The following is a 26,195-nucleotide window of genomic DNA, read 5'->3' as shown; positions in this document are numbered from 1 at the left end:
ATCTGATTTGAATTCAATATCGATTAATTTCGATAAATATTAGGTAGCCTACTGATATATGTTCATTTTTCTCAAGAAAAATAAAAATATCTCACCTAATGCTGTTAATATAATGCCCTGTCAGCTTTTATTATTATTAAAGGTTAAAAATAACAACTCAAATGAAATATAATAGGGTTTTTATTATAATGTTAAAATATTTTAATATAGTGCACATATTTAGCAAAATACTCCTCTAGCTAATTTGTCAACTAGCGTGCTATGGTCATTAATGTTCCTGAGGTAAATGTAACGTCACATGTAGGTTATAGTGTTCTCCAGCTGTTATTGAGCTCTTCCGCGGGTGAAAAACACTGACTGATCGATATTATGTATGAGGGATTTACATTTCGGTAAGTTGTACTGTATCTTTCAACACACCTATTGTTCATTCGTGTTTATTTGCTATTAACTAGTAGTGAAGAGTAAGAGATGATCGGTTCAGGCGATACAGCGATCTGTCACGTCATTTATTTGTTGAATTTTGTGATAAAATGGACAGAATCTGAGAGCTGAGAGTGTGTTTCATATCAATAGTAACCTTGTCTGTCGGTGTCAGTCCTCTTTGCTTCATGATTTTCCTCTGTGTGAGAAACTGGATGTGTGTCGTGAGAGCGAGTAAAAAGTGTCGATTGCCTGATTCTCAGCATTGGCAGCCCTGCATAAAGTCAAATTAATTTCCATAACACACCACTGAGGATTTGTTCTGCATGATATTAGCATTGACCAGCAGGTGTCGCTGTGTGCATTCCAAACCTGGAGAAATCAACCACTTTTACACACATCAGGCTGGAAAGCTTTAAAGCTTCATGAAGCTTCATCTCACCATCACTACCTTCAGGTTCACTCAGCTCAACAGTTATACGCTATATTAGCAATAATGATTATTTTGGGAGACATGGATGAGCTTTGATTGGTGGTTCCCATCATGCACTGCAACATTAGGCTTTGTTTATTTCAGCAGTGATGGTTGGTTGGTCAGATGAGAGGAAGTTAATAACCACAGGAGGAGCTGATGATGTTTAAAGGAGGAGCTGTATCTATATATAATGAAGAGAAAGAGCTGTAACTATAATTAAGAGGAGGACTGACAGAAACAGAAAATGGCTGATAAGTGTGATCTGTGTCTGCTGGGACTGATCATTCTCTCTTCACTTCTCACAGGTAAAGAAATTTGTATTTTCTCTAAAGACATTTAGTGGAATTAGTCTGGAAAGAGTTCATTTGAACATGCTCAGTTTATTCTTGCACACATTCACGTTGTGATCTCAGAGTTGTGTATTGATACACACAGATCATACTGTATTATTCCTGATACTGGACATAGTGTCACTCAAACATCTGATGATGAAGAATTATCTTCATATTAAGAGTGTGTCAGTGATTTGAACAGCTCTCTGATAAAGACCAATAGTTTATTCTGGAGAGTGTGTTGTTTGCTTTAAGTCAGGAAAAATACTATGATTTAAAACTTCTGCTTTTTATGCTGGTGTGTTTTATGTTTCACTTATTAATATATACCATAATGATCACTGAGATATACTGTGTTTCAGGAACCAGTGGAGTGACCAGAGGAGGGCGTTCTGTGTTCATCAGTTCTGGTGAAAATGTCTCTCTGCCCTGTAATAAAGCTCTTTCTGACTGCAAATCTACTACATGGACCTACAAGAAACATTACAGTGATTCAGCAGTTAAACTGATTACTGAAGGGATAAAGAATAAAGACTCAGAGAGACATGAGAGACTGAGTCTGGAGTCTGACTGCTCTCTGAACATCAAGAATGTCACAGGAGAAGATTATGGATTATACACCTGCAGACAATATGTGAATTACAGAGGACAAAGACCTGATGTTAATGTTTTTCTGGATGTTCTTCATGGTAAGTTTATGATTATGTGGTCAATTTAAAAAGGGAAGATTCTCCCTTTAAACTCAGATGATGATTGAAGAGTCTGTGATTTGTGTCTTGTGTTCAGTTTCAGTGTCTTCATCATCATCATCATCATCTTCATCTTCATCATCCTCACAGACTGAGATCAGTCCAGGCCGCTCTGTGACTCTCTCCTGTCAGTTGTATTCATATATGTACCCCTGTAATTATTGGGTCAGTTTTGATAGACTTAAGCTGTTGTGGGTGAATCAGACTGGTGTTGATCTGAAGACAGACTCCAGATATCAGATATTATTCTCATCAGATCAATATCCCTGTATCATCACTCTGACTACAACACTCCTGAATGAAGATGACAACAGAGAGTGGAGATGTCAGCTTACTCAGGGAAATGAACTCAAGATCTCAGTCAGATACACTGTCAAGTATTCAGGTGAGAAAACACTCTTTTCTGACAGATTTGTGAAAACTTCCACAGATTGGCTCTACTCTTTCTGATGGCTTCATACGTTTTGGAGTTGTAAAATATTAGTGGTCAAAGTCATAAACTGCATAACAACCTTATAATTCCCAATATTGGCCTCCTACATGGGTCATGAACATGGCTGTGAACGATTTTTGCAGATTATGTGAAGTAAATCTACGCATCCACGGTACAATCAGCGTCTACGTCATGGCTCTCAGCCCCGCCCTCTGTTCGCTGATTGGCCGGCTGTTTTCAGGCCGGAGGAAAACTGAGAGATAGGTCACTATCTCAGACTGAGTACAGAAGCGAACTGAAATTGAGCGGAAATACGAAGTCTGACGGCGCTCCACAATAGACTATGATCACTTCCTCACAAACTACATTTCCCATACTCACTGCCGGGACTCATCAGCACTCATCATCTCATTCACCTGTGACTCATACACCTGCAGCTCATTCACACACACCCATATAAACCTCTTTCATTCTTCAGTTCTCTGCGAAGTATTGCATTGCCCCGGCTTTCAATTCCAAGCGTTTATCTCTGTGTTTGCTGATCTGATTACTGACCTAGGACTGTGTACCCCGACTTCTGTTTGTTCTCTGCCTGCCTTGAACCGGATTGGTTATTGGACTTTGCCTTTTGCTGCCTGCCCTGACTTCTGCCTGTGACCTCGTTCTGCTCTGTGTTCTCTCCATTGATCTGTTTGCTGTTGATTTAGGTTCAGGTTCAGGTTTATTGATATAGCCCATTTCATACTCATAACGGTAGCCCAATGTGCTTTACATAATCATAACAATTAAATAATTGTATTATGCTTTATTAGTGACACATTTGGGAAGAGAATATATTCCAAATCTGAAAATACAGTATGAGAACAATTAACTGCACAATTACTAGAAATGTTTACCTTGGATATTGTACAATTTGCAAGCAAAATTTGTGGAAAAAACAACAAACCAGTTATATATTGTCCTTGCATTCTTGTGGCTCAGTCACACACCTGAATGAAAGGCTCATTACATATGCAGCCTCATTATGCGGGCCCCATTGTCTCCTAAGGTGTGAATCACGCCCACCCGCATATGGCCTTTCCAAACAAAAAGTGCTTTACAAGATTTAAATCAATGTATTGTGTTATGTGAATGATTAGGCAGGATGATTTTCACATAATTTTGAAGAAAAAATTCTAGGCAACATCATCCATTAGTCAAAAGTCTTATTTACATATATTTAGAATGTGTTTTATGGTCTTATTTCAGAAACTTTAGTTTTTTGTTTTTGAAAAAACCATGCATAAACATTATTCTATCAAAAATACAAACATGTACATGCAAGTTGTTCACATATTATGGTAGCCCTGTTTGTGCTAAATAGAGTGAATTTACACCTTTGCCATTAATATGTTTATAAGCAACTGAAAAAAGCACAAATGTCAGGGCATGTCAGAACATCTCAAGGACCCCAAAAACCCCTCAGACCCCAGAGGGTTAAAGAGAAGGCTTATAATGACCTTTTAAGATTTTGTTTACATCTATCCTTATATATATATATATACATATATATATATATTGTCACGGGTGAGAAATCACACAACAAGGTCGCTCGGTGAAAAGTAGCCCCGGAGGGTGGATTTATTGACAAATACTTCAACAGTGGGTGAAAACGGTGAGATGAGGTGAACGCTGTCTTCGTGGCTGGTGCTCTTGTGAAGTCCTCGTGCTCGTGAAGGTGGGTGTCCAGGCGTGCTCGGTCGGGCTGTCGGTCACTCGCTGCCTTCTGTTTAGACGAGAAACAAAGGATTAGTATCAGCACGTTCAGCATGAGACGGGTTGTCTGTCGAAGCGAGAGAAGTGGCGGCTTTTACAGCCGCTTAATGACGGGCTGCAGCTGTGACCGATCAGCCCGTGATGAGGACGTGCAGGTGTTGTGCGTTGGTTGCCAGGGCGACGCTGATCTGCCCAGAGAGACTCGTCACATTCCCCCCCCCTAAGCGTCGTTCTGGCCCTGGGAACGAGAGGAGATAGTAGGGGTGAAATAAGGGGTGGGTGGGGAATGACCCGTGACAGACCTGAAAAAGCTGTCCACATCCGTGAGAGCCCATCGGCGTTGGCGTTGGCGGCCCCGGCCCGATGTCGCACTTCGAAGTGGAAGTCCTGGAGCGCGAGGAACCAGCGGGTCACCCTGGCATTGGTATCTTTAGCCCGGGCCATCCACTGGAGAGGAGCATGGTCGGTCAGCAGGGTGAACTTACGGCCGAGGAGGTAATAACGCAGCTCCAGGACTGCCCACTTGACAGCCAGGGCCTCCTTCTCGACGGCGGCGTAGTTCTTCTCTGCCTGGGACAACTTTCTGCTGATGTAGAGAATGGGATGTTCCTCACCTTCCTGGACTTGTGACAGGACGGCTCCCAGTCCGGTGTCGGAAGCATCCGTTTGCAGCAGGAAGGGGCAGCCGAAGTCGGGGGCGCGGAGTACCGGAGACGCTGTAAGTGCCGTCTTGAGTTGGGCGAAGGCTTCTTCTGCGGCTGTCGTCCAACAGATCTTCTCGGGCTGCCCCTTCCTGGTCAGGTCTGTCAGGGGGGCGGCTAAAGAGGAGAAGTTGGGGATAAAACAGCGATAGTACCCCGCCAACCCCAAAAAGGCTCGTACCTGGGACTTTGTTTGTGGTTTTGGAGCGGTGCGTATGGCCTCCACTTTTTTCTCTTGGGGGCGGATGAGGCCTCGGCCGACCTGGAATCCCAGGTACTTCGCCTCGGATAGTGCTAGGTGGCATTTGCGGGGGTTGGCGGTTAGTCCAGCCCGCCGGAGCTCCGAGAGCACCCTCCGCAGACGTTCCAGATGTTCATCCCATGCCTCGGAATGCACCACGACGTCATCCAAATACGCAGCTGCATACGCTTGGTGGGGCCTCAGGATGATGTCCATCATGCGCTGGAAGGTTGCTGGTGCCCCATGAAGGCCAAAGGGAAGGGTCCGGTACTGCCAATGGCCACTAGGGGTAGAAAAAGCAGTCTTTGGTTTAGCAGAAGAGGTAAGTGGTACCTGCCAGTATCCCTTGGTGAGGTCTAGGGTTGTGATGTACCGGGCCCTTCCCAGGCGGTCTAGCAGCTCGTCGACCCGAGGCATGGGATAGCCGTCGAATTCGGAGACTTCGTTTAGCCGGCGGAAGTCATTGCAGAAGCGGAGGGTGCCATCCGGCTTGGGTACCATCACGATGGGGCTGGACCATGGGCTGCGAGATGGTTCGATTACCCCCAACTTCAGCATTTCCTGTATTTCTTCCTCAATAGCCTGCCGACGAGCTTCTGGGACTCGGTAGGGCCGTTGCCTGACGATTACTCCAGGGGGTGTCCTGATGTCGTGGTGGATGACGTTAGTCTGCCCGGGCTTAGAGGAGAACACATCCGAAAACTGTCTGACCAGGTGCTGCAGCTCGGTCTTCTGGGCAGCCGACAGGTGGGGATCCATGTCGACAACCACGGGATTGGTGAGACTGAGGGCGGCGAGCTGGTCTCGGGTCCCTTGCCACTTCTTCAGTAAGTTGATGTGATATAACTGTTCTGCTTGTCTTCTTCCAGGTTGGCGTACGCGGTATGTCACTGGTCCAACCTTCTCCAGAACGGTGTACGGCCCTTGCCACGATGCCAGGAACTTACAAGCGGAGGTAGGGACCAAGACCATGACCCTGTCTCCCGGCTGGAATTCCCGTGGTTGGGCTGCCCGATTATAGTGGCGTTGTTGGGCCTGCTGTGCTTTGCTGAGGTGCTCCCGGACTAATGGCATGACGCGGTCTATCTTTTCCCTCATCTGTTTTACGTGCTCGATGATCGTGCGGTGGGGGGCAGGCTGCTGCTCCCAGGCCTCCCGAGCGACATCCAGCAGGCCCCGAGGCTGGCGGCCGAACAGGAGCTCGAAGGGGGTGAAACCAGTTGAGGCTTGAGGAACCTCGCGGATGCCGAAGAGGACGTAAGGAATCATCAGGTCCCAGTCCCGCTTGTCCTCCGCTGCTACTCTTCGGAGCATCTGTTTCAGGGTTTGGTTAAAACGTTCCACGAGTCCGTCGGTCTGCGGGTGATAGACAGTTGTCCTCAACTGTTTCACCCCCAGCAGCCTGCAGAAGTCAGCCATTAGCCGGGACATGAACGGTGTTCCCTGGTCAGACAGGATTTCAGTCGGGATGCCGACCCGGCTGGCCAACAGAAACAGCTCCTGGGCGATGGCTTTCGCTGTGGCTTTCCGCAGGGGGACTGCTTCTGGATACCGGGTGGCGTAATCCACGATGACGAGGATGTGTTCGTGTCCTCGGGCAGACTTAGGCAACGGCCCCACCAGATCCATTCCGATCCGCTCGAAGGGCACCTCAATGATGGGTAAGGGAATCAGCGGGCTGGGGGGAGGAGTCCTGGGAGCCGTGCGCTGGCAGGTCGGGCAGGCTTTGCAGAAACCTTTCACGTCGGCCTCCAGGCCTGGCCAGTGGAAACGATCCCGGACCCGCTGGATGGTGTTAGCCGCTCCTAGGTGGCCTGCCATCGGATGTGAGTGGGCTAACTCGAGGATGGTTTCTGTCTTCGTCCGAGGGACGACTAGAAGTTCCTTCTCCTCCCCCCTTCGCTGGGCGACGCAGTACAGCGGACCGCTTCGGACTACAAAATGCGGGAGAGGATGGGGCCGTGGGAGGACGTCTTCGCCATCGATGGCTCTAACTTGACTCCAACAGTGCTTCAGACGATCGTCCTCCCGTTGGTCTTTGGCAAAAGAGCCCCCCTCGCTGGCCTGTTGGAACACATCATAGAAAAGGTTAGTATTTAACGAGGGGGACTCACCATCTCTCCCGCTGTCCGAAGCTAGCAGCGCCGGCCGGCGGCGGGGTCCCTGTGGCCGGCGACGGCGGCGGCGACAGTTCCGTTCCGGGCTGGCGGGCTGAGCGGCGGCAGCGAGCAGGCGGTCAAACCCCGGCCAATCTCTTCCAAGCAATAGTGGGACTGGTAAGTTTTTCACTAATCCAGCTTCAACGGGCCAGGCGCCATGGGCTGTAGCGATGTTCACGCGGTGAGCTGGAACTTGTTGGGTGTCTCCATGCACACACGTGATCGGTAGGTAACTTTTCTGGCCAGGGTGAGGAGGGCACAGATGTGCCTGGACAAGGGTGACCGCGCTGCCCGAATCCAGAAGCGCCCGGACAGGCTTGCCATTCAACTTGACGTCCGCCTCTGGAGCCGCAGGTGGAACGCGCTGATGGACGATGCAGCCCGCCAGCCAGGTCCGCGGTGGTGTCGTGGGTTCAGCGGTCGGCATTGGCTCGTCCATCGTAGACGGAACTGTCGGTCTGCCAACTGCGCGTGAGGTGCCCTCCGGCGTGCGTCGCTCCTGGACCACCCTCCGGGGAAACGGCGGCGCTCTCTCTCCAGCCTCCCGTTGGTGGACAGCATCCGCCAGCTCGATCGCCTCCACCAAAGCAAGGACGGTAGCCGGGTTCCTCATACCCACCGCCTGACGATGGGACCGGGGCAGGGCGCGGAGGAGGCGATCGACGACCACTCGTTCCACTACCTGAGCTGCGGTGGGTTCGCCGTCCAGCAGCCAATGTTGAGCCAACCGGACGAGATCAGCGGCCTGGGCTCGCGCTGGCACCCGGACTTTGAAATCCCACTCGTGAAACTGTTGCGCTGCACAGATGGGGGAAAGTCCCAGCCGGGCGAGGATCTCGCGTTTCACTTCTCTGTAGTCGTCAGTGATCGCGGGAGGAAGGGAAAAATAAGCTCGTTGAGCTTCACCAGTGAGGAGGGGTGCCAGCGCGGAAGCCCAGTCTTCTATGGGCCATCCTTCACGGTTAGCAGTGGTTTCAAATACTTGTAGGAATGCCTCAACATCGTCGTGAGCCGTCATTTTGGGCAAAAGCCGGGTCGCTCGCATTCGGGGATCAGGTAGTGGAACCGGCTGGGCAGCCTGGGCATGAAGGGCAGCGATGTCTTCTTCAGCTCTGCCCTGCCGAGTGGCCAGATGTTCCATTATCTGCTGCTGACGGATGCTAACTTCGGTGAGGCGGTGCAGTAGTTCGTCCATCTCCATCCGAAGAGAGAGAGCGCCGATCGGTGCTGGGGTGATGAACAGAAAGAGAGGAAAAAAAATATATTACTGCGGTGAACTGCAAACACTTGTGTGTGATTTCTCATGCAGTTGCACGCATTCTCCACCAGATGTCACGGGTGAGAAATCACACAACAAGGTCGCTCGGTGAAAAGTAGCCCCGGAGGGTGGATTTATTGACAAATACTTCAACAGTGGGTGAAAACGGTGAGATGAGGTGAACGCTGTCTTCGTGGCTGGTGCTCTTGTGAAGTCCTCGTGCTCGTGAAGGTGGGTGTCCAGGCGTGCTCGGTCGGGCTGTCGGTCACTCGCTGCCTTCTGTTTAGACGAGAAACAAAGGATTAGTATCAGCACGTTCAGCATGAGACGGGTTGTCTGTCGAAGCGAGAGAAGTGGCGGCTTTTACAGCCGCTTAATGACGGGCTGCAGCTGTGACCGATCAGCCCGTGATGAGGACGTGCAGGTGTTGTGCGTTGGTTGCCAGGGCGACGCTGATCTGCCCAGAGAGACTCGTCACAATATATATATATATATATATATATTTTTTTTTTTTTTGGTTATACAATTACATTGTAAAGGTTATACAATTACAACAACATTTAAAATTGTAACAATATTTCCAGTGTAATCTTTCTTTGTATTCGCGATTCATATTAAAACAGTATTTTTGCCAGCTGTAGTAGCTCCACAACAGCGCGCATCTGTGCGTTCATTCATTCATAGAAACGCGATTCATATTTAAACAGTATTTTTGCCAGCTGTAGTAGCTCCACAACAGCACGCATCTGTGCGTTCGTTCGTTCATTCATTCATACACAGAAACGCGATTCATATTTAAACAGTATTTTGCCAGCTGTAGTAGCTCCACAACAGCACGCATCTTTGCGTTCATTCATTCCGATTAGAACAAAGCAAACAGAACTGACCTAATTCCTCAGCGGGATCCGTTTGCTCCTCAAAATGATACTTCCAGAACTTCTGAGGTAAATTTTTGCAGGATTATTATCAAGATAGTATTATTCCTCACAGCATCGTAAAGTACATAAGTCTGAAAGTGAACTCGCGGTGTGTGTTATCCAGCTGATGTGGGCGTTTCACAGGTTTGTATGGATCGCCTCACATTTGTGTTTGAATAGCGCGCGCTCTCCGTGGGCGGAGCACATTAAAACTTAATTAGCTGAGATGAGAACGACTGACATCTCTCTCTTTGCATACATATTACATAAACTGTGAATATTTGTTTTTTATAAAAATTACTTCATTTAAAAGAAGAGAATTCAAGCTTCATGCCTGTGTGACTGTATGCCTGTTTGACTGAGTATTCGCTGAGTTACAGTTCATTTTCGGACGCGTTTCAGAATTGACTTCACTGACGGAGAGTAGGCAGAACTCGCATCATGTTTATTTTTCTTTATTTGGCGAAAAGCACAACACTTTGTTTTTATTATGAGCATACACAAAAAAAAAATACACACTAAACAGGATCGATTGATGTATAACACAAGCATATAAGATAAAAATTTATATTTTTTTTAAAAAAAAAATTTGCACTCATACGGAAAAAAACGAGCCGGCGCGATAGCCGACCTCAGGGGGTTAATGCGTGTATGTCTTTTCAGCGATCCAGTGAAGTTCACTTAATTTATTGGAACTTAGTTTTAGTATTACTTTAGCTCTATGCGTAATCTGACTCCAATTTCAAATGATAATCAAATTTAGATCGTATTTCTGATTAGAAAATAATCATAAATATTGGTTATGAATTCATTTAGATCTTTGATTATTCTGATTATCCCATACTTTCAATTATTCGTTCATTACGGACCTAGTGTCGCTTTGAGACGTCACGTCGCGACTGCGTGCTCACAATCACAAACTAGCCAGTCCTGAAATAGTCAGAGGGTGCAGTGCAAGCATTTTACCCTATGAAGTCGCGCACTACAGATCCATAGGTGTAATTTTTTATAATATTTGCAGCGTACAACATGCTAAGTCATGAGATAGTCAGAAATCAGAAGGTCTTCCTAAGATGTGCCCCATGGTCCATTCATAGTGCCTTCAGTTTGATCTATCCTGGACAAAGATTTGCGGAAACACCAGACTACACATTAATCTACTAAAATGAATGATTTCTAAAACTTCAGAATTATTCAAGATGTAACATTTATTTGTCAGGTAAAAATGTATCATGCCAATTACAGAAGTAAATTATTAAAAGCCAATTCAGAAAATACATAACATAATTTACTCAAAGATGACTCTAAAAGTAAGTAATGTTTTCCTGACATTAGGGGATGATCCTGGTATAAGAGTCCCAAAGTATGCTCTGTCCCCTTGCCTTAAATACCAGATCAGTACAGAAGGGGGTTATACAAATGTTGTTTAGAGTTGTTTTTTCCTATCCATGTACCCCAGGGGGGTAGCACCTGGTTTCTTGAGATATTGTAAAGAGATATCAGCCAGAGAGGAGATACAGGCTTCTCCTAAGTTCTCAATCTTTCTCATTAAACCAATGACTGCAATGAAATTAAGACCATTTTACCAATCGCACTGCGACCATTAAAATGACACCAAACATGTAAAGGAAAAACACCATATTCACAAGATACACCATATGTGATATATAGACATTCTTAATGAACTTTCAGTAACTTGAGGAGGGAGAAGAGGAGGGAGAGGGGGATGCAGAGATAAGGAAGAGGGACAGTTTGGACAGGCGATGTCCTGTGCTCTGTCTTTGCTATCTTCTGTCCAGGGTGCATTTTACTGCTTTATTGCAGGGTGCGTTTTGTTTTAACAGGAAAATCAGTTCTTACAAAGGGATTCAAGGGGAGCAAACTCATTGGGAGACAAGGATAGGTATAACTGTGTGTCATCTGCGTAACTATGGTAACTAATGGAATGGTCCTTCATAATTTGGCAAAGCGGGAGCATGTATAAATTAAACAAAAGAGGACCAAGGATTGAACCCTGAGGGACACCACATGTTAGGGACCAGTGTTGGGTAGGATACTTTCAAAATGTATTCCGTTACAGAATACAGAATACATGCCCAAAAATGTAATTTGTAACGTATTCCGTTACGTTACTCAATCTGAGTACTGTATTCTGAATACTTGGATTACTTCCATATTGAATTGCATTTTATAAGTGTCGGCCATCAAATCCTGCTTAATAAACAGGGTTGTTCTTGTGGGGTGATGGGGGTGCAGTTATGCGCTGGTGACGCGTATGCCAATAAAGCACCTAAAAGCTGTCACAAAGAACCAGCAAAAGTAATAATTATGAATAAGTTATGTCAAATATAAAAAGGAAATATTTATTACGCTGAGCGCCCGTTTCACACATACTCCGTGTGCAGTGCATATGCGCTGCGTGTTGCGGTATGTGTATGTGGTACAGGAGCAGCACACGCTATAGTGCTTTCACATATGATGGGTTTGCAGTGCATATAACTGATCCACTGCTGTACCACAAACACATACACAATATTTGTATTTCAAATCCAGAAGTTTTCAGCAACTTTTATTTAAAAAAAAGTTTTGTCACCGGTGCAATTTTCTTTGTAGCCTACACATATACACTCTTTAATAGACGTATTCAAGTTTAAACAATTTAAACAACATATTAATCAATGCATTACTTATATATAGATTAAGTTGTTCAAGCAAGTGGTAACATAACATGGCTATTAAAATCGCAAACATTTTAAATTAAAACTTAAAATGGACAAAAACGTACTTGGTTACTTACGTAACCTCGGTTCCCTTAGAGATAAGGGAACGAGTACTGCGTTGCAAACGCTGTGGGAATACTCCTTTTCTCGAGAATATTGAAGCCTTTATTTTAAAACGCATTGCTGCAGCACAGGCGAGAGCATCAGGCTCGCACGAGCGAGCTGATAGGCTGTGCTGTGGGCAACTGCACGAACCAATGGCGGATCGGCAGAGGCGCGCGAACCAATCAGGGCGCTTGGCACACTGCCATTGTCAAGCGCGCGAAACTGCACGTGACCGTAGAATATAAATATAGAGAATAATCCGCCATTTGACAGGTATAATCGACTGAAGCGAAAAACACCTGACATAAGAGAAATAGCACGGCAAGGCAACGCAGTACTCGTTCCCTTATCTCTAAGGGAACCGAGGTTACGTAAGTAACCAAGTACGTTCCCTTACGAGAACGTTCTCTCGTACTGCGTTGCAAACGCTGTGGGAACGCTATTTAAAATGCCGTGCTATTAATCTTTTGGCCGCTCTGACTCACCAGAAGTTCCGGGAAGTTACAGAATAGCCAGGATAAACGAGACCGAACATCGGGCCCAGAGATTATCCAATAATTAAGATCTGGGCCAAGGGCCAGATTAACTTAACCACAATTCAAAGTGACAGCCGTGTGTCCAATTTCAAAACTAGTCTGGGTCCACAGAGCCAGGGTCTAGATGGAAAAAACTTGTGTCTGCAAAGCAGAGTCATTTAAGTTATAAAAACTCACAAATGTGGACGGAGCGGACCAGCCGGCCGCCACACAATTGTCCTGGATAGGAACACTCACGTGTTCAGGTCTAAAGTCAGACTGGGTCCGCAGAGCTAGGGTCTAAACAGAAAGAACTTGTGCCTGCAGGGCAGGAACATCTAGGTTGTAGAATCTCACAAATGTGGACGGAACAGACCAGCCGGCCGCCGCACAAATGTCCTCAATAGGAACACCACTCGACCAAGCCCACGAAGAGGCGACACCTCTCGTGGAGTGAGCTCTAACACCTATGGGACAAGAGAGGCCCAGTGAGGTGTAAGCCAGAGCAATGGCGTCAACTACCCATCTGGACAGCGTGAGCTTAGTAACAGGAAGGCCCTTGGTTCGGCCCCCGAAACAAACGAAGAGCTGTTCAGACTGTCTGAAAGAGGCCGAATGCTCCAGATAAATTCTCAAAGCTCTGACGGGGCAAAGCGTGAGAGAATCACTGTCCTCTTCAGAGGAGGGAAGAGCTGACAGAGAGATAACCTGGGCTCTGAACGGAGTTGAGAGCACCTTAGGCACATATCCATGTCTTGGCCTAAGAATGACCTTGGAGTCATTAGGGCCAAACTCCAGACAGGAAGCGCTAGTAGAAAGCGCCTGCAAGTCCCCTACTCTTTTAACTGACGCCAGTGCTAGAAGCAGGGCGGTTTTCAGAGGGAGGGGCTTGAGATCTGCCGACTGAAGTGGTTCAAAGGGAGGCCCCCTAAGAGCCCGCAGGACCAGAGAAAGGTCCCAGGCCGGTACAGACGGTGACCGAGGCGGGTTAAGCCTTCTGGCGCCCTTAAGGAAACAAACTATAAGGTCGCTTTTACCTAAGGAGGCTCCGGCTTCCAATACGTGAAAAGCAGCAATGGCTGCCACGTACACTTTGAGAGTGGAGGGGGAGCGACCCGCATCCAACATCTCTTGCAGAAAAGAAAGCACTTTTGGCACCTCACAAGTGTGTGGGTCGAGGTTTCGAGCTAAACACCAGCTGGAGAACACTGACCATTTAAGGTGATAGAGGCGTCTAGTAGACGGAGCTCTAGCCTCCATAATAGTGTTCAGGACACCCTCTGGGAGATCCTGGGGTACCCGTTGAGTGGCCATACATGTAGGACCCACAAGTCGGGACGGGGATGCCAGATTGTCCTGTTGGCCTGAGCCAGAAGGTCGCACCTCAGTGGAATTGGCCACGGGTCTGTTACAGACAGTTGCATCAACTCTGGGAACCAAATCTGGGTCCGCCAGAGAGGAGCCACCAAGAGAACCGCGCTTTTGGTGTTCCTGATCCGTTCGATGACCTGAGGGAGCATCGAGACCGGAGGAAACGCATAGAGAGGAAGGTTGGGCCAGTCGTGGGCCAACACATCCCTGTTCTTTGAAAAGAAGATTGGGCAGTGACAGTTGTCTTCTGAGGCAAAAAGATCTACTTCTGCCTTCCCGAAGACCTCCCAAAGCAGGAGAACTGTCTGAGGGTGGAGAGACCATTCCTCTGGGGGAACTCTGCCCCGAGAGAGCATGTCTGCTCCTGTGTTCAACGTGCCTGGCACGTGAGCTGCCCTGAGCGAGCGCAGGTTGGTGTGAGCCCATAGTAGGAGCTGCGTGGCTATGGCAAACAGGTTGCGGGACCTGAGGCCGCCCTGGCGATTTATGTAAGAGACCACCGACATATTGTCCGTTCGGACCAACACGTGGTGTCCAGCCAGGTGTGGGAGAAAGGTTTTTAGGGCTAGAAAAACTGCTCTCATTTCGAGGCAGTTTATGTGTAGGCGTTTCTCCGAGCTCGACCAGAGGCCGGAGGCAGGCCTGCCCTCGTACAGAGCTCCCCAACCCGAGTTGGAAGCGTCTGTTGAAATCACCCTCCTCTCTGAGACCACCCCCATGCTTACGCCCTGCTGGTACCAGCTGGCGTCTTTCCAAGGGGCCAGGGCTTGAACACAGCGCTGGTCCACCTTGATAATCAAGTGGCCTGAGTGCCAGGCGTGGGGTGGCACCAGAGGTGCTAGCCACAGCTGAAGAGGACGCATACGCAGTAGGCCGAGTTGGAGTACTGATGATGCAGAGGCCATCAGGCCAAGGATCCTCTGAAACGTTCTGAGGGGTACATAAGAGCCCTCTGTGAACGATGCTGCGAGCTGCTGAATCGTTAGAGCACGGGCCGGTGTGGGCCATGCTCTCATAAGTACGGAGTCGAGAACTGTTCCCAGGAACGTGATACATTGGCTGGGCAACAGAATACTCTTGGCAAAATTGACCCTGAGCCCTAGACATTCCAGATGTCTGAGGAGCCAGGCTCTGTGAGTATGTGACTCCGCCTCTGACTGAGTCAATATGAGCCAGTCGTCGAGGTAGTTCAGGATGCGCATGCCCCGCTGTCTCAGGGGGGAGAGAGCTGCATCCATGCACTTCGTGAATGTACGAGGTGCCAGTGCCAGTCCAAATAGTAGGACTGTGTACTGGTATGTCTGCCCCTCGAAGGCGAATCTCAAGAATGGCCTGTGGTGGGGGTTCACTTGAATGTGAAAGTAAGCGTCTTTTAGATCTTTTGAGAAAAACCAGTCGCCTGGGCGAATTTGCGCCAGGATGTGTCTGGTCGTGAGCATTCTGAACGGCCGTGACATGAGAGCCTTGTTCAGATGTCTGAAATCTAAAATGGGTCTCAGGCCGCCGTCTTTCTTTGGAACAAGAAAGTAACGGCTGTAAAAACCTGACTCGCTCTGAGAAGGGGGGATCTTCTCGATGGCCCCTTTGGCCAGCAGACTTAACACTTCGGTACGGAGGACATGACTCAGTGTGCTCCTTACCGTGGTTTGTATAACCGTGCGAAAACGTGGTGGTCTGCGGGCGAACTGAAGCGAGTAACCGCGCTTTATGATGTTCATTACCCATTCTGAAACTCCAGGGATAGCTTGCCAAGCTAGAGCCCGCAGAGCCAGAGGCATTATCATATCTGGAACGCCCGGAGTTGGGGGTTCGAACTGACATGTATGTGAGCGAGAAATTTTGCTCGATTTGTGCTTTTTGTGGGTCGCTGTTAAAACAGCGTTTGTGTGCAGGGGTGCGTGACAGGTGACGGGCCCATGTACTGCATTTAAAACCGCCTGAACTGAAGAGGGGGCTGAGTGTAGCACTCGAGCGATCTTCGGGGCTGGTCCGGGGTTAGGGTTAGGGTTAGGGTTAGTACTGACCCCTCTTTATGCCGGTTAGGACGGCTTCTTGGGCTCGTGATCGAGCGTGAGCTTCGGCCGCGAGCCCTGACGCTTAGGGAACGGGAACCGCTTTGCATGCTTCAGGCGCTGGCTGGTCTCAGCCACTGGGCGGGGCTGGAGGACCTGTGAAGCTACCCTCTCAGGTCGCGGCGTGCTCTTGGGGCGCCGTTGGACCGAACTGGAGCGTTTTGGTAGAAAATGCTTCATAGCGCTGGAAGCTTTCTGAGCCTCAGTGAAGCGTTCTGCGAAGCCGCTGACAGATGGGCCGAAGAGACCAGATGCTGTGACTGGAGAATCGAGGAAGGCGGTCTTGTCTGCGTCCCTGATCTCAGTCAAAGTCAGCCACAGGTGGCGCTCTAAAACAACCAGGCTGGCCATGTTGTGGCCCAGGGCTTGAGCGGTGGTCTTTGTGGCCCGTAGCGCCAAATCCGTCGCACTTCTGAGGTCCTTAAAAGTGTCTGGGTCAGGGCCTGACTCGTCCATGGAGCGGAGGAGCTTCGCCTGAAACACTTGAAGGGTCGCCATGGCGTGAAGAGCAGAGGCGGCTTGACCGGCGGCAGCATAAGCGCGGCTGGCAATGGCCGAAGTGGTTCTGCACGGCTTGGATGGGTGCACAGACCTCCAACTTCCTGCAGTGGGAGGGCATAAGTGTGCAGCGACCGCTTCCTCCAGTGGGGGGAGACACACATAACCTTTTTCGTCAGCGCCGTCAACAGTGGAGAGCGTTGAAGAAGCAGATGAGCGCGTTCGCGCTGAAAAGGGCGCGCGCCAGCTTTTAGTGAGCTCCTCGTGGACCTCGGGCAGAAATGGAGCGGCGCGCTGACGAGGGGCCTGTTGGCGCCCCGGCAGGTACCACTCGTCGAGGCGGCTTCTGGCAGGCTCGGCTGGGGAAAGCCAGTCGAGTCCCAACTCGTTGACAGCGCGAGACATGACACGGAAGAGTTCGGCGTCGATGTTCGCTCGGGTGTCAGAAGGATCTAACTGAGAGGGGGGGGGGCGGGGTCCGCGGAGCCCGACCAATCCTCACTCTCAGATGCCGCCACAGAAACTGCGTCATCCATTTCTTCAACAGATCCGCCAAAAGAGACGAGTCCCGCCGCTTCAGACGAGGGGTGTTGGTCGCTCTGAGAGAACAGAACTGGAGAAGAGGGCGTGGGCGAAGCACGTGGAGAAAGGCCCGGCGTGCATTCGCTAAACTCACCGCGTTCAGGACGCCTCTGATCGCGCCGCTTCTTCCTACGGGGCTCGCGGGGCGCCGAAGATGGAAGATGGGCGGAATCACTCACTCCGTTTCTAGCGGAGAGTAGAAACAGGCATCCCGTCGCAGAGAAGGCAGCCGCCTTTAGTGAGCGCTGACTCGGCGTGCTCAGGGCCGAGACAGGCAGCACACTGTGTATGTCTGTCAGACACATGCAGGGGAACCCCGCAGGATTCGCAGATAGAGAGCGGCATTTGCAACAACGCCGCGCGCTGTGAAAACAGCAATTTTGCTCTTTTAGAAGAGAGAAAAAAAGGATACTCGTCGGATGCCACAGGGAAACGCTCAGCTAGCAGATGCCGGGATGCGAAGCTGTTCCGCTGGACGGCTGTTCGACGACGAGCGGCTTCTTTATCCGGAGAAGATCAGCGACGAGGTGAGTCGAGAGCTGAAGGAGATTAAATCTGTCAAATGGCGGATTATTCTCTATATTTATATTCTACGGTCACGTGCAGTTTCGCGCGCTTGACACTGGCAGTGTGCCAAGTGCCCTGATTGGTTCGCGCGCCTCTGCCGATCCGCCATTGGTTCGTGCAGTTGCCCACAGCACAGCCTATCAGCTCGCTCGTGCGAGCCTGATGCTCTCGCCTGTGCTGCAGCAATGCGTTTTAAAATAAAGGCTTCAATATTCTCGAGAAAAGGAGTTTTCCCACAGCGTTTGCAACGCAGTACGAGAGAACGTTCTCGTAAGGGAACAGCCGACTCTCATGCCTTTTCTTTTGCATTTAAATTTGAATACAATAAATCTTGCATGCCACAAATAACTTGTTTTTTCAACATCCACGAATCAGACGAGTGTTGTTCATTATTTGGCCTTGTTAAAGTAAACTGTAGGCCTAGTTTTCCTTGCTTTACCCCGGTCTTAAAGTAAAAAGATGACTGAAAAAAAGCAGTATTTAATTAACTAGCCTACATTTATGATGGTATTACTACATTTTATGTAATTAAATGCATTTATGGTGAGATTACTACATTTGCAGGTCAATCTGTGTTCATTTTGACCACGAAACATGCGCTGTCACATTAATTCAGCGTTTGCGGCACAGCAGAAATAGACTCGGTGCGGAAACGATCTCTGCACTGCTGTAAACGCACCGCAACTGGGACGGATACACGGACCGCAGTGTGAAAGATCTAACCTGTTAACATGGGTATGGAAAAAAAATAATAAATAATAATATGCACCGCATACACACTGCAAACAGAGTATGTGTGAAACGGGCGTTAATTTATGAGACCAGCTCCAGTTCACGTGCTGGCGCCTCCTGATTATCTAGGCTATTGTCTGCTATTTACTTCTTATTAAATCCAGGCAATTTGGTTGTTGAAACATTGATTAAAATTAAGATACAATTAATACAAAACGAAATTCACTTTAAAGAAAGGTTTTGTGCTTTCTGTTTGAGGTCTCTGTGAAAGTTTTAAAGCAGTCTTTTAGTGGCGCTTTCAGAGCGCTCGCGTCCGTAACAGAGAACTGTCTCTTCCATAACAATGTTTTTTCTTTCCTCATAAATGTGAATACGAAAAATAAAATAAAATAAAATAAAATAAAATAAAATAAAATAAAATAAAATAAAATAAAATAAAATAAAATAAAATAAAATAAATATTTTATGTTCTGTGGAGAGCCAACCCTTCTTCATACGGTGAGTAGTACTTTTGGTTTGGTTTGCCTATAGGCCTATTTTTTTTTTTTTTTTTGCCACCTAAAAGTTAAAGATTTTTTTGTGTCACGCATGTTTATTTCTCTCATAATATATATAAAACGCATGTAGACCGATTTTTCTAATGTCTGGACTCCTTTATTAAGGCAGTATGGATATAAACAGACGCATCACTATTGGTATTAATGCATTTTTTGAGAATTTATTTCAAGTTCTGACAATTTATTTCAAGTTCTGACTGCACGTATTAAAAAAAAAAAAAAAAAAAACTTTAAGATTCTTCTTCAGATTGGAGGTGGAGTCTTTGGACGACGCTGAAAGGAGGTTGGTTGCTGGCAAGCAGAGGTTGCACTGCACAGTTATATTTCGTTCTCCCTTCTCTTTCTTTAATGTGAAATTCTGTTTGAATTTCCAAGATAGAAACGCATTCTTGCCCTGCTCTGTTGTTCCGGCTCCATCTCTACCTCTAGCTCCCGCTGCTCCTCTTCCGACTCCATTGTGACTGATCACGCAAACCGCGCATTTTTCCGTTTTCATATTGAGGCTTCTGGGAAATGCATGGAGTTGCCTTAATTTATTTAGAGAGTGAATAAACTCGTGAAACAGAGAAGTATCGTCATGTAATCCATTGATTTCAACAATGTAACTGTATTCTAAATACCAACTATTTAAACTGTAACTGTAACGGAATACAGTTACTCATAATTTGTATTCTAAATACGTAACGCCGGTACATGTATTCCGTTACTCCCCAACACTGTTAGGAACATAGGAGCTGAGGCATGATGACCAAAAGACACATAGAAACTCCTGTCCTCTGAATAAGACTTTAGCCAGCAGATGACTGCGCCAGAGAGACCCACACAGCATTCAAGTCTTTCTACTAGTATGCTGTGGTCAACAGTGTCGAACGCCGCACTGAGGTCCAACAGCATAAGAACAGTGATTTTTCCAGCGTCATTGACTACTTTAACCAAGGCTGTTTCAGTGCTATGGTATTCTCTAAAACCTGACTGGTATAGATCAAGACAGTAAGTTGAGGTCAGAAAAGCAGATATTTGATTGAAAACAATTTTTTCAATTATTTTGCCGATGAAAGGTAGATTTGATATGGGTCTGTAGTTGTTAAGGACAGACCCATCCAGGTTGTTCTTTTTAAAGGGCATATTGCAGGTAAAAAAAAAAAATCAAAATGAATATATAGCCGTGAATGAAAATATCATATGAAAAGATAATGCAGGATTTAAAATGTTTTAAAACGACATAAGGACACCAATTTAGTAGATAAAGTGAGCGCTTTTTTTCAACATCGCGTCATTTTACGTCACATGAGGGAGATGAGTGCTATGCTCTGCAGCTCTGCCGCAGCTCAGTGCAGAGTAGGTTGGTATTCAGTAAGAGCGGTCGTGAGTCAGTGTGTTTTCAGTAGTTTTTGTATTTCAATTTATCATCGTCATGGTAAATTATTGTGTTTGTGGAGCTTGCAAAAACTCCAGCCAGTCAGGACATCGAGTCCACCGGTTTCCTAACAAGAAAAGAGACGGTGCTATCTTTCGTGCCTGGGCGCGGTTTGTGCAGGTGAAGAGACGAAAACGAAAACTGAGCTACTCGTTATTGTGTTTGTGTGGACCGTTTATCAGTTTGGACCAGTGCAGCGCGAGCCTGATCAAGCAACACTGTTACTGCGAGATCCAGTAAATAAAGCATTTGAATTCGCCACTGAAGTAATAACATCGCTGCGAGATCTAGTGAGAAATATTCACATTTCTCCGTTATTAACGAATCAAACAGCGCTGACGTGGAAACCAGGAATAAACTGTGCAATGAATGAACTATCCAGTGTCCACAGATCAGCAACATTCACCATGGATTTACTGTAGTAACACTACTGTCTGCAACCATGGACGTTTGGCGGGAATAGTAGGATAAAATGCTTTCAATTTACATATTACATTACATTATTTTGACATTATGAATACAATTGCTGCCCTCAAATGTTAATCTGAACTAAAATAAACCTTTGTTCCCTTTCGACGGAACTCACGCTGCTTCGAGAATCGACACATTAGGGAACGCCTTCAGCGTGACGCGTTTGAAGCCTGTATGGAACTAGTCCAATCTTGATTGGTGTTACGTGATGACGTCACCCGTGATGTCGCATGTGACGGTGAAGCGGAAGCTATAAAAAGGACACCGGAACATAACAGCGCTATCTTTCTGTTCTTCAGCAAGCGTTATATGTGACTGTGTGTCTTATTTGGTGTTGTTTGTTCGGTAAAGGTATTTTGATGGAGAAAGAGAAGCATTTCAGACAGTGTGCGTCCCCTTGCCCGCGCTATTTGAGCGAGGGTGACACACACGCGCTCTGTGTTGTTTGTCTCAGAGTGGAGCATGCACGGGCAGCGCTCGAGGGCGCTGTCTGTACAAACTGTGATCTAATGCCCCTGAGAACGCTCCGCTCCCGCCTCGGTCTGTTCGATGAATCAGGCCAGGCACGCGCTCCCCATGGATCAAGTCCCGCGTCTGTCGAGGCAGCGCGGCGCTTGCATTCATGGGGATCGCAAAAGGATCTGGCTGATAATGTTGAGACGGCCGTGGCCCTTTCCCAACATTCATCGGCCAGTTCCCGCGGTCCTGCTCGCGAGGTGGAAGCCCGCCCAGCGGCTTCTTCCGCCCGCGAGGAGGTCCCGATGTTCGAATTGTCTGGCTCTGAGGGGTCAGATAGTTTGAACATCGAGGCAGGAGAAAGTGAAGCACCACCATCATCACATTCTCCTGCCTTTGAGGAGTTGCTGGAGGTTGTAACCCGGGCTGTGGGTAAATTAAATATAGAATGGCCCCCAGATAAGCAGGAAGCGACGAAAAAAAGTATGCTTGATGAGCGCTTCCTGCAAGCCCGGCCACAACCTTCACGCCGGTCTCTCCCGTTTTTTCCCGATCTCCACACCGAGGTGTCGAGATCGTGGAATAAGCCCTTCTCTTCTCGTCTCTCCAGCCCCAATGTACATATATATTCCAGTATTGTGGGGTCGAAAGAGAAGGGCTATGGGACGATGCCCCGGGTTGAAGAGAATTTTGCATCTCATCTCTCGCCCGATGCTGCATCGTCCCTGAGAGCTCTGGCGCTTCCCTCCAAGCCCTGCCGTACCACTTCGGCGCTTGTTGGGAAGGCATATATGGCGGCAGGTCGGGCTGGTGCATGCCTGCACACTATGGGGCTTTTGCAGGCGTACCAGGCCGACCTCCTAAAAGAGGTGGACAACGGCGGGGAGGCTTCGTTCGATGATATTCGAGAAATGCGTCGAGCGGTCGATTTGTCTCTCCGTGCTACCAAAGAGAAGGCCCGCGCCATTGGCCGCTCTATGGCAGCACTGGTAGCCACGGAGAGACACCTATGGTTAAATCTGTCGGGCATCGGGGAGAAGGACAGGGCTTTCCTCCTCGATGCCCCGATTTCGTCTTCTGGCCTTTTCGGCGACGCAGTCAACACTGTCGTCGATCTGTTTCAGGAGACGAAACGACAATCGGCCGCTCTAAAGCATCTCATTCCCCGCCGTCGTTCCAGCAGAAGAAGCAGAAGAAGGAGAGTGTTGCTTCTCGTGCCCCCCCGAGGAAGGTCTGGGTCTGAGGGCAACACTCTCAGCCGAAGGCCTAGGACAGATCTGAGGACTGTCATTCAGGCGAGGAAGGCTTCGGCAAAGAGGTCCTGACGCGTTGCGCAGGCCTCTGAGGGTGGTCCCCCCCGTGATAGAGCAACAACATCAAGCTCCTTCACGGAGCCCTCAGGAAATCGATTTGTGCTCCCCGCCGCTACGTGCGCTTCGGGACACATCGGTTTTCAGCGAACGCAAATCGCAGTGTCCGCCCGAAAACAATGCGGCTCTGTCGGTTGCGTTCCCTCTCACGAGGCCTTCAATAAAATTATGTCGGTTAGTTCCTGCCAAACGAATGCTTCAGGCCACCGATATTTCAATTACAACACCCGAGGTCAGTCCCGAGAGACTGATCCCGCTAGTAGATTATCTAGACACCTGGAAGGGTCTTCGAAATATATCTCAGTGGGTCCTGTGCACAGTGGAAAAGGGGTACAGAATTCAGTTCGAGTATCGTCCACCAAGATTCAGTGGGGTGGTTCACACACTGGTCAGCCCAGAGTCAAGTCAAGTCAAGTCATCTTCATTTATATAGCGCTTTTAACAACGTAGATTGTTCCAAAGCAGCTTCACAGAGATATGCGTATAATTTAAGGTAACAGAGATTGTTTCGGCTTTACAGCAGAGTTAAGTTATTTCCATCTAAAGTTAGTTTTGATTGATTTGCTTCCGTCGCAATGATCATTTGTTATTAAATTAGGGGCCGCTAAGACGACACCATTCTCTCTACACAGACTTTAAACGCGAAGATGTGAGAAACGCTGATGGCGTTCACATGAGCATTTAGAATGGGTTCTATAGTTATGTGCGTTTGAATATACGCAGGTTTGGAATTCCCTACAAGCCAAGCCTAAACAAAGTACTTGTCTTTCCTTATAACTTTTGATAAAGAATTTTATTTTATTTTGTTGCTTTGGGGTAGGAACGCGAAACGAATTTTCCCGACAACACCTTATCTGTAGAGTGGTAGTGGGATCCTCCATAGGGAGAGACTAGTTGGCACTTCAGCACTGCGTTGTCATCGGTCCAGGCGAAGGTCCTTCGTCAGATCTGGATACGGCCTGGATCCGGCAGGCTGCAGGAAAACCTCGGGATAAACACAGACACTAAAATTAGCGTAGATGCCATTCTTCTCATGATGTAACGAGTACATCAGGATTTTTGGGAAGTGTTCCCGGTTCCGGCTGACCTAATATATGCAGCCTAACATTAAATTATAGAAGTCTATAATATATTATGTGAAAGCTAGGTCAAAGAGATGTGTCTTTAATCTGACTTTGAACTGACAGAGTGTGTCTGCTTCCCGGACAATGGTAGGAAGACTGTTCCAGAGTTTTGGTGCTAAATAGGAAAAGGATCTACCGCCAGCAGTCGATTTTGATATTGATATTGGAATTTTGAGATCGCAATAGACGTGACGGACTATAATGCGTTAAGAGCTCGCTCAAGTACTGCGGAGCTAAACCATTTAGTGCTTTGTAAGTGATCAGCAATATTTTAAAATTGATGCGATGTTTAATAGGGAGCCAATGCAGTTTTGACAGAACCGGGCTAATATGGTCATACTTCCTGGTTCTGGTAAGAACTCGAGCTGCTGCGTTTTGAACCAGCTGTAGTTTGTTTATTAAGCGTGCAGGGCAACCACCCAGTAGAGCATTACAATAATCTAGCCTTGAGGTCATGAACGCATGAACTAATTGTTCCGCATTTGTCAATGAGAGCATATGGCGTAATTTAGATATATTTTTAAGATGGAAAAATGCAGTTTTACAGATACTAGACACGTGACTTTCAAATGAAAGATTGGTATCAAAGAGCACACCCAGGTTCCTAACCGACGACGAAGACTTAACAGAGCAGCCATCAAGTGTTAGACAGTATTCTAGATTATTACGTGAGGAAGTTTTTTGTCCAATAATTAGAAACTCTGTTTTTTCAGAATTTAGAAGTAGGAAATTACAAGTCATCCAATTTTTTATATCCGCTATGCATTCCGTTAATTTTGTGAATTGATAAGTTTCGTTAGGTTTTGAAGAAATATAGAGCTGAGTATCATCGGCATAACAGTGAAAGCTAATGCCATGTTTCCTAATGATATCTCCTAAGGGTAGCATGTACAGAGTGAACAGCAACGGTCCTAGTACTGAGCCTTGTGGTACGCCATACTGAACTTGTGATCGATGAGACATCTCATCATTTACTGCTACAAACTGATAACGGTCAGATAAGTATGATTTAAACCATGCTAGTGCATTTCCCGTAATGCCAACATAATGTTCTAATCTATTTAAAAGAACGTTGTGGTCAATGGTGTCAAATGCAGCACTAAGATCGAGTAACACTAATAGAGAGATACAACCACGATCGGATGATAAGAGCAAATCATTTGTGACTCTAACGAGAGCTGTTTCGGTACTATGGTACGGTCTAAATCCTGACTGGAAATCCTCGCAGATATCATTTCTTTCAAGAAAGGAACACAGTTGTGAGGATACTGCCTTTTCTAATATCTTTGACAGAAAAGGTAGATTCGAGATCGGCCTGTAATTGACTAATTCTGTAGGATCAAGTTGCGTTTTTTTAACAAGCGGTTTAATCATAGCCAGCTTGAAGTTGTTTGGTACGTATCCTAGAGACAAAGATGAATTAATGATATTAAGAAGAGGATCTATGACCTCTGGAAGTATTTCTTTCAGTAGCTTAGTCGGTATAGGGTCTAACATACATGTTGTAGATTTAGATGATTTAATGAGTTTAGTAAATTCTTCCTCTCCTATAGCAACGAATGAATCAAATTTTTCCTCAGGGAGACTACAATGCACTGCCTGATGTGATACTGTAGTAGACGGTTGCATAGTTATAATTTTGTCCCTGATATTATCAATCTTATAAGTGAAGAAGTTCATAAAGTCATTACTGCTGTGTTGCTTGGAAACTTCGGTGCTTGAAGCTTTATTTTTCATTAGTTTAGCCACCGTTTCAAATAAATACCTAGGATTATGTTTATTTTCTTCTAATAGGGTTGAAAAATAAGCAGATCTATCAGCTTTTAAAGCCTCTCTGTAAGTAATTGAGCTCTCTTTCCATGAAATGGGAAATACCTCTAGTTTTGTTTTCTTCCAGTTGCGCTCCATTTTTCTGGCTGCTCTCTTAAGGGCCCGAGTGTGCTCGTTGTACCACGGCGTTGGACTATTTTCTTTAATCTTCTTTAAGCGCAACGGAGCAACTGTGTCTAAAGTGCTGGAAAAGAGAGAGTTAAACGTTTCTGTTGTAATATCTAGTTCTTCTAAGCTATCTGAGATGCTGAGATGATGAAACTGATTAGGAAGATTATTAATAAAGCAATCTTTAGTAGCAGAAGTGATAGGTCTCACATATTTGTAACACGGAGTCGGCTTTGCAGCCTTGGCTAAATGCAAAT

At 47.0% G+C, this 26,195-nt stretch overlaps 1 protein-coding gene across 2 annotated transcripts in view; it reads left to right on the top strand.

Moving 5' to 3' along the window:
• The window catches only part of LOC311089647 (uncharacterized protein), an 83,270-nt gene that overhangs the window by 35,663 nt on the left and 21,412 nt on the right, over nucleotides 1–26,195 (top strand). The window contains exons 1-4 of one of the 2 annotated variants that reach the window (XM_084124519.1): nucleotides 870–1,203; nucleotides 1,593–1,919; nucleotides 2,017–2,106; nucleotides 2,236–2,364. In XM_084124519.1, coding sequence (XP_083980645.1) covers nucleotides 1,143–1,203; nucleotides 1,593–1,919; nucleotides 2,017–2,106; nucleotides 2,236–2,364 — 607 coding nt within the window. In that variant the 5' untranslated portion in view covers nucleotides 870–1,142. Of the gene's footprint in view, nucleotides 1–869; nucleotides 1,204–1,592; nucleotides 1,920–2,016; nucleotides 2,365–26,195 lie in introns of those variants that run through there. The other variant, XM_084124518.1, reaches the window with a different exon arrangement.

The sequence above is a fragment of the Abramis brama genome (genome assembly GCF_963993115.1).
Source record: "Abramis brama genome assembly, chromosome: 1".
NCBI lineage: Eukaryota > Metazoa > Chordata > Actinopteri > Cypriniformes > Leuciscidae > Abramis > Abramis brama.
Note: the sequence above shows the minus strand (reverse complement) of the source record. Positions and strands in the feature narration are given on the sequence as shown.